The sequence below is a fragment of the Alexandromys fortis genome, unplaced genomic scaffold (genome assembly GCF_014885135.2).
Source record: "Alexandromys fortis isolate MF-2015 unplaced genomic scaffold, M_Fortis_MF-2015_v1.1 scaffold_173, whole genome shotgun sequence".
Lineage (NCBI taxonomy): Eukaryota > Metazoa > Chordata > Mammalia > Rodentia > Cricetidae > Alexandromys > Alexandromys fortis.
This window is the reverse complement of record NW_026068051.1, coordinates 707,054-716,130: the sequence shown is the minus strand read 5'-3', so window position 1 is coordinate 716,130 and position 9,077 is coordinate 707,054. Positions and strand designations below refer to the sequence as shown.

General features: G+C 38.9%; 1 protein-coding gene across 2 annotated transcripts in view; it reads right to left on the bottom strand.

Moving 5' to 3' along the window:
• Positions 1 to 3,670: 3,670 nt before the first annotated feature.
• Positions 3,671 to 9,077, bottom strand: part of Cltc (clathrin heavy chain) — a 62,903-nt gene continuing 57,496 nt past the window's right edge. For both annotated transcript variants that reach the window (XM_050119522.1, XM_050119523.1), the window contains 2 exons: positions 6,403 to 6,478; positions 3,671 to 4,695 (listed from right to left, as the gene is read on the bottom strand). In XM_050119522.1, coding sequence (XP_049975479.1) covers positions 4,571 to 4,695; positions 6,403 to 6,478 — 201 coding nt within the window. In that variant the 3' untranslated portion in view covers positions 3,671 to 4,570. The remainder of the gene's footprint in view (positions 4,696 to 6,402; positions 6,479 to 9,077) is intronic.

Below are 9,077 nucleotides of genomic sequence, written 5' to 3'. Positions count from 1 at the left end.
GTGAGTTTGTGAATTTTATGGACTTTGAAAGTGGAAATGTGAGAATTTATGGTCACTAAAGGACTGTAGTTGTACTCAACCTCTCCTGAAAATGTTAGGAACTAAATAATTTATTACTTAAGGGCACTTTTTCTGACTAGCCTGGAACTATGTTGAACAAGCTGATCTTGAACTCAAAGGTCCTCCCTACCGCTTTCTCCCAATGCTGGGATTAAAGGCTTAGTCAGCATACTTGGCTACATAAAGCTTTCTTGACAATCTTGCTAGGGTCCATTGTTCTTGATAGCTCCAGAAGATTGACAGCTATTTCTACGTCTACTATCTCCTTTAGAACTATGATGTTAAGGAGTATAAGGTCGTAAGTGGAAACTAGGCAGAATGATTAAACTGTAGGCAGTTTCCAAGTTATAACACTTGGTGCATAAATGGTTCAGGAGTAGTTAACACTGAATGATGCCACAGTAGCAACAGTTTCTAAACAATGTTTATACAGGAGTCAAGTGATGCAACCACCTGTAACTGAGTTGAACTCACTTAAATACATGGTTATGACTCAGGTAATTTATGAGACTTGCTGCAGACTACAGCATGACTCCACACTGACAGACTGCATTCCCAGCAGGATGTCTGGGGTAGCTGATTCAAGGACCTGTAACAGTGAAAATTGTTAATTCTGGTAACAAATCCCAGTATTTGTTCACCTGTACGAAATACGTATGTGTATTTCGTACACTCTTACCAAACAGCCCTCAAGGCATATTCTACAGAGCCCAAGGAGTCTTTATGTGACTGTATATTAACTTGAATGAAAGGTATTGTCTTTTCTCTATCTAGTATGCCCGCTGATGGTCTATTCAAATGAGTAGTCATAGCTTGCATGGTCCCACGTTTATAGTAGTTTCACTTGTCCTGAGGAGCAGTACTTTTTCCTAGGATATGTAGGGGAGGGGCTTTGAGAACTGCAGAATGCAGGACAAGGGAGTCTTCAGAGGAGTCCTGGTAGGTTGCCCATGCTTCAGATTGTCCAACATACAGTTGTACATAAGTACTGACTTGGGAGAAAGTGCGGGTGTTAGGATCATAGTAAATTGAAAACATGTATGAAATTCTCAATAAGAATTATTAAAATCATTTTTTATCCATGACTACTTGTGTTCATGTGTGGTTGTCTAAAAGGCTAGTATATAGTGTCACTTACTTGTGAACTCAGTTTCGTGGAACATTTTTACTTTTCTAAGAACTGAAACAAGAGGTTAGGGAGGTGGCTCTGCAGTTAAAATCTTGAAGAGAACCCATGTTTGGTTTCTGGCTCGTAATATTTCAGAGGATCCAGCCCAACACTCAAGTTAACATATAGACGAACACACATATATAACTGAAAATAAAACTTTACACAAATAAACTTAGGGCTACTGAGTTGACTCAGTGGGTACCTGAGTTTGATCCCTGGAACCTACAAAGCTGTTCTCTCATTCCTCTTGAGTGCCATCGCACTGTGCCTACACAGACAATAAAAAAATTAAAAAATCAACTAACCCAGAACCAGGTGTGGTGGTTTATTCTGCAATCCCAGCACTTTGAAAGCTGAGACCAGAGAATTTCTCCAAGTTCCAGGATAACAGTGAGGTTCTTGTCTCTAGAATGAGGCAAAGGGGGACTATAATTGCCCCAAACCCACGTGTGTGACAGTTGGTAAAAGCTAAATACACTAGCCACTTCAAGAAAAAATGGAAGAAGTTTGGAGAACTTCTTCAGACTCTCGAACATCGGTGTTTGGAAGGAGCTGGAACTGAACCATAGCAGTATAAAAGAACCTCAACTAGCAGCAGTGCTGGGGATCGCCCTTCGGGCCTCTCACAGCAAATGAATGTTTTCTGCGTCAATATAATTTTTGTTTTGTTTTTACTGTCACTGATAGAAATGACCAACTAAAGTTCAGTAGTTTGGTAGACAAGGCTCAGAGAAAGATGGTGGCTGCACTAGAGAAAGACCTAGAGGTGATACTTGCTGTTGCACTAATATGGCCGTAATTAAAGAGTTGTTAACCACTGGCAGTTTGTTTATATAGTGGCTATTTTTATCCCAAGATCAGAGCTTGTCACAGAATTTCTCATTAGTCTTCCCATTTCTTAGTTCCAGCAACACTTAAGAACTGTTTAGTACAGTTTTCAGTTTCTTAGTCTAGAACCTACCCCAGTGATAAACTCAAGAGAATGTTAATGAAGATACCTCGTTTAAAATAGTTTATCACCAACTTTCACCACAGCCCAATCCTTGGCTGGGCACTTTATATGAAGATAACCTGACAGGTGTTGCATACTTAGAATCCCCACATGCAGGAGGCTTAGAAAAAAGGAACTCAAGTTCAAGGAAGGCCAGCATGGACTAGATGTGGAGGCCCTGAATCAACAAACCAAGAGGCTAGAGAAGGTACAACGATTAAGAGCAATGTAGAGCAAGGTTCAATTCCAAGCACCCACGTGGCGACTCACAACCACTTCCAAGGGATCCAGTGCCCTCTGCTGGTCTCCTTGATCGTGAGGCACTTATATGGTGCACGAACATAGAGGAGGAAGGCAACACACATAAAATAATCTGCCCAGTAATTCTGAAAAGCACTTTATATACTGATACTTTAGCAGCCTGCTGACTGGCCGGCACATTACCAAGGTTTGTCTTAGGTGTTGCCCAATATGGACGGTTTAAGTGGCAACGTGTTATCACAGGATAACACTACATGATTAGAACAGCAAATCTGTTGGGGAAAAATATCCTCAATAAAACAATTAAGAAAATAGAGTACGGCTGGAGAATGGCTCAGTGTTTAAGAGCAATGACTGCTCTTCCAAAGGACCCAGGTTCAATTCCTAGCATCCACAGGGTAACTTAACTCCTGTCTCGGGGATCTGAGCTCCTCTTCTGGCTTCTGAGGAGGGCACTATGCACATGGCACACAGACATACATATAGGCAAATCACCCTTACACATAATAAATATATTTCAGATTGCTTCTATTCAAGAAGGGAGAAGACAGCATCATTCCACAAGTACAGGAAAAGTTAACAAGGTGACTTATATAATCTCTTGATTCTTTATGATGAAAGGCAGATAGAGATCTGGGAACACCGTGTAGCTCTGGCCTGAACAAATGGTTTTCACGTTAATACTAATTTCCTATGGGTGTGTGTGTTTTAAGTTTTTCTAAGAAAAAAAAAACTGTGAAGCTTAGGTAATTTGCCTGAGTGTTAGAGAGCAACATAAGCTAGGCACTAAGGTAGAGAATTAAGTCATAATGAAATAAATTTAGTATTTTTAGCCATGGCAAATATTTAAATTTGGTACCCTTTAAGCTCATGATAAGAAATGTCATGCTAACTACTTTTAAAAATATACTTTTATTTCAAGTTAATGTAACACTATTTAGTTAGGTGAAAATGCTTAAAACCTTGAAGTGCCACTTCATTAAAATGCTGGGAACATGACTAGTAGCCCAGTATTTAATTTAGAAACTGCTTTTAAGGCTAAAGCATAAACTTTCTTAACTATATGCATGTAAAGGACGTAATGCACGACTTTCTCCATGATCCCCTCTGTGACACCCTGTATGAAACCATGGAACCCTCCGTTCTTCTGGTGTGAGATGTATGTAATTAAAACTGCAGTCTACATGTTATTTCCACAGTCCAGTAATTTATTTTAAATTGGAGTAATTTCAAATTCCACAAACAAAACTGAAGAACAACAATATTTTGTTTGAATTCTCTCTTCTGTACACTCAGTGATCTAAAACACCACAATATCCAACATACACAAACCTCAGGGAAGGGTTAGTAAATACACACGTGTGGAATCATGGTGCTCTTTGTTCCTGAATGGAATGGTCCCACAGAAAAAGCACAGGATACAGCACAACATGAGGGCACCTGTTACACATGAAGTGAGCAAAACACACTAGCATTTCTATATGCGCAATTGGGAAACCTGCATAGGTTAAAGGGCCTTTTATGCTCATTTAAAAATCATCAGGCAAGTTGTCTGTATGCATTTTTCAAATAATTTGGAGAGCGCTGTGATCCAATGTAGCATATGCTGATTAGTGTTGTCTTTGTTGGCATTGACAGTCTTGCATGGTCACATACCAGTATTTTCACTTTAGCTTTTCTTTGAATAAAAGAGATTTAAATGCATTTAGACAATACATATTGAAAGCTGTTTACATACACTAAATTTAAGAGATTCAGTATTAGAGTTTCTTTGTTTCTTTAAACACTACAGAGTGCAAATCAGGTTCTTCACAAGAGATTGAATAGTAAGCAGTTCTTCAAAGAATGAGGGGGAGAAAAAAGCCCACATGAATACTATTCCCCTTTGAAAAGAAGTTCTAATGATGCGGAATGTGAAAATAAGGTTTTAACATAGGCGATCCAAGTCTATAGTTAGAAACAAAAAAGTAGTCCTTCATGAAATAAAGGTTACGAGAACACGTTGCCTGTTTCCCCGTTTATAAACTGAGAAGTGGGTAGACGATGCTTCAGTATGAAAATAGGAGACTACAGGATCAGCTTCCATCTTACATGCTGTACCCAAAGCCAGGCTGTGGCTGCCCATATGGTGGTGCAGTGTAACCATAACCAAAAGGTGCCTGGGGAGGGACTGCCACACTGGGTCCTGCTGTGAGCATCAGCTGGGGCTGACCTAAAAGTGACACAGAGGAGGAGAATCTGTTAGCACCTAGGTTTAGCACTGTCATCTTTCCCACTCTAGCAGCGCAATCACATTCACTGATTAAGTTGTGGGGGGGCACTTTCGACTGTCCCGGTTTGGAATAGTCTTACCCTGAGAAGGTTCCTGCCTTAAAAAAAAAAAAAGCCAATGGTGCAGGACTGAGGGCCACAACATCCTATATTTAAAGCAGTAACACATGCACTTTGACATTTATCAGGCCACACATCTGCCAACAAGCCTATCACATGATACACATTACATTTAGTGACCAAAATTTTAGCACAGGAAAACTTTACAAGTTGTTAATTTAAATCTCTGATTCTAAACATCTGAATGGTAATAAAACCTAATATGGTTCTAGCAAAGAATCCAGCGCTAATTTAGAGACAGCAATAGAAAAAACACATTCAAATATGCACTAGATATGCAATGCATTAGGCATGAAAAACATGAGAACATATATACCTTCTATCAAATACTTGTTGATGAAGCTGAAATAGTTGCTGACCACATAAAGAAAACATGACACGTAAAGAACTTTTAGAGAGAGAAACACAATACCTCCCTAGCCCTGCAAATCATCTCCCGCTAGAACAGAAGCTATCTTTCTCCCAGCACAATGGACTCCTTTCTTGTGGTACAACCAAAATTGTCTTCAGTAAGTGAGTTTTGGGGGTTTTTTGAAAACTGGCTTACCAAAGAATCACCCCTAGATTACCTTGAAAATTCTAACCCTAGTTCACTCAAACGCCATGAAGGTCCAGTCTGTAGATACCTACTAAATAACCACAACTATCATTTTTTCCCTATTTCAAAGATGTCAAACCTTATTTAACATGTTAGGTCTAACCAGTCCTTCATCAAAACTACCCTGTCCCCCAAATTCCTCCAAACAGTTTATCTGTAATAATAATAAAAAAAATAAAGATTCCTATATTGTCATTTTCGTTAGTTGTCTGAGACAAAAATGGTCATAATTTTATACTTCCTTCTAAAAAACATCTGGCTATAAAACTTTTAATCATACTCCTCAAATCCAATGTTCACCAAGTATGAAATACAAAGGATAAGTAACCCACACAGGCTAGTAAAAGAGGAAGTCAACTGCTTTAAATACTTTAGGATTTGGATGTTCTACCTCTCTGGAAAGTTCTCAAATGGAAACTCAACCCCCATTCTCTGTCCTAGATAGATTTAAAGTGAAGATGGAGTCTTTATGCAAAGCACACTGAAGACATCCATGGCATATTGGTTCTTCTAAAATCAGAATTCATTGTTGTTTCTTTCTTACTGACTTAGAGAAACAAATAGATCAGTCATCAATCTGTCAACTGATTTTTTTGGTTTTTTGGTTTTTCAAGACAGGGTTTCTCTGTAGCTTTAGAGCCTGTCCTGGAACTAGCTCTTGTAGACTAGGCTGGCCTCGAACTCCCAGAGATCCGCCTTTCTCTGCCTCCCGAGTGCTGGGATTAAAGGCATGCATCACCACTGCCTGGCAACCTAGACCACCTTTAACGACTATTTTTGAGATATTCTATGCATGGAAGATTATTAGAGTGGAAAACATCAAAGAGTTTTAAATGGTCCTCAGGAGAAAATGCTAACAGTTGGTAGGACTATTCCTTAACTCAGCTTGCTACATTTAAGAATGGTCTAACTTAAAAAGAGACAGATTACCATAAACGATGGGCTGTGTCTCTGTAGCTTGTTCTTCTTCTTTTCTCAATGACTCTGAAGCATCTAATTTATCCACCTAGAGAAAAAGAAATCATGTTAGTTAGAACCTCAAAAGCATTACAAACTTAGGTTTATGGCAGAGAGTGGAAAAGCCTTAGTATGTTAAATTCTGTCAAAATAAAACAGACTGGCAAGAACATTCTCAGACCCCATCAAATTCAATGGCAATATTCATACTTCAGTAAGGGTGGTTTTCAGCACTGTCGTTAAAACCCCTCAGGCAGGAGGGGTTTATAATGCATTAAGAGCTCACACCAGGCTAAGACTGGACATGCTGGGATGCAGCCTGAGCAAGGGAGGAAGTGAGAAGGAAGTGTACACACTATCAGAGGTAACAAGAACTCACAAACCATCAAGACTTCCTTCCCCAAGGGAATAGGTTTGCAAAAAAGTGAATTGAGTCTAATGGCTAGATTAAGTATTTGAGCAGGATAAGCTTCTCTGCCAACTGTGCATAGCTCCTGCTGAGGCTTATATTTTACAGGCTGAGAAGTCTCAAGGAGCTCCATTTTCAATCTGACTGTATAAGACCATTTTCCTTAGTTGTCTGAGACAAAATGCAAAGATTAATGGTACATGTCTTTAAGAAGTAACTAGGATTGCCTGACCTGGCTCTTTTAATGAAGCCAAAGAAATAAATGGCTTCTGTATACTAGCTAATCAAAGCAGCCAATATCAGATAGTATCAGTCTCAGTGTACGACTGAAGGGCAGGATGGCTATTACCCAGCTAGGTGGGGGCTTCGCAAACCACTTTTTCATCCATTGGGTTTCCTTCTCTAGAAAATGGGGCTGAAAGAAGCTGGAAGTTCTCTGTGGGGCTAACATAATTTCATTCTGTAAGTCTGGGACACACAATGAGAAAAATATCAGGATTCTGGCCTTACAGAATCCTCTGACCACATACTTCGATTGCCTTTACACTAGCCTATAATTATATTTCAAACTATATTTAAAAGTTGGCATCTGAACCAGTTTTTCTCTACAACTAAATTTCAAATCTCAGTGTTCTGTGTACTGCTTTTAAGGCCAAAGTGTGGTAAGACTGTGAGTGCAGAGAGGAACCGCATATATTCTTCCCAAAGACAATGTGGAGAAGCGAGGTGGAGGAGGCACATGGCAGACATGTAGATCCGTGAAACAGTTGTGAAAACTAGATCTTTTTAAAATGCTAAAGCAGACCCCATGTTCTAGTGGAAATTTAAAATAACATCTGTGAGTATACACACAGGCACAGAGGGTTAGGACAGTATTTTTTGTAATTGTAAAAATTACATGTACTTATTTGGGGGCAGGGGATGACAAACAGGTGCCATGGTGTGCATGAAGAGGGTGCAGGGCAATTTGCAGAAGTCAGTTTTCTCATTCTACCATGTGGGTCCTAGGGACAGAATCAAGCATCACTCAGGCTTGACAGCCACGTGCCTGTCCCAGCTGAAACAGCTCAAGACAATGTTTTAGACTTACTCTAATTGCTACATGTTAAAAGCAATCTGGGTCTAACCCAATCTTGTTAAAGGACTTCTAAGAAGCAAGCTTTAGTAGTTTGTCTACCTTAAGAAAATGGGTTTGCTTTGTTTTGTTTGTGGGTTTTTTTTTTTTTTTTTGCAGGGGAGGAGAAAGAGTTTCACTGTGTATCCCTTTTGTGAATGTGGTCTTTAAGTCAGTGTTTTTTTTTTTTTTTACTTTTAGGACTGGTTTAAGTCAGCATGTGGTGGTGGTTTGCTTTCATATACTATTTTCTTATTTTATAGCCTATACTATAATCATGCTACAAATTATCCTACTATCAAATTCAAGACTACCATGGAATGTAAAGATCATGTGAAGTACCCATTATTTGGCATCCAAATTTACAAGAAAAATTATTCATCTGTAGAATTTAACAGCTATGCCATCAAGGACATTTGGGGTTTGCTAACCTAGCTAATATGTGAGGCTAGTCCACAAAAGCTATACAGGAAACATGGACACCTGCATATAAATAATTTCTAAGATAAAGAGGAAAAATGAAACAAAAAAACCCAGCACTGCATAATACATCTCCAGACTTTCAATAAAAAAAAACTTAAGTAAACAGACACATATAAAAGTTAATGTCTGATTAAATGTTGAACACAGGTCTGCTAGAGAAACACCATGGGAGATTAAAAGAGCCAGCATTATCCAATTGCCCAGTCATTGACATAGGCAGGGAGGGAGGAGGAAAAACACAAATCCCAGAGGAGAAACACCAACATAAGCAAAAAATGTTGATGTTTATATAATAAGACAGCCTCTGGCACAGGAACATCCAATTTTTATTTAATTGCCCAATTTAGATCGCACAAAAAGAAAAATCGGAGAAGGCTTTTATGAACATAAGCTTTTGTTAAGAGCTGTAACAAAAGTTTCTGATCTTCAGATTGAAGAAGAAAAAGTAAACAATTATGTCACTGAAATCAGTTCCATGGGTAATATTGGAAATCCACTAAAATGCAAAAGGCTTTTCCACAAAGACTGCAATATGCTGCAGAGTAAAGTCAACATGCAGTCAGTTATTTCAGTGTATGTGTGCATGAAAAAAAGGCAAAAGTACTGAAGCAAGAAGTGAGATCTGAAGATGACTGGTGCCAT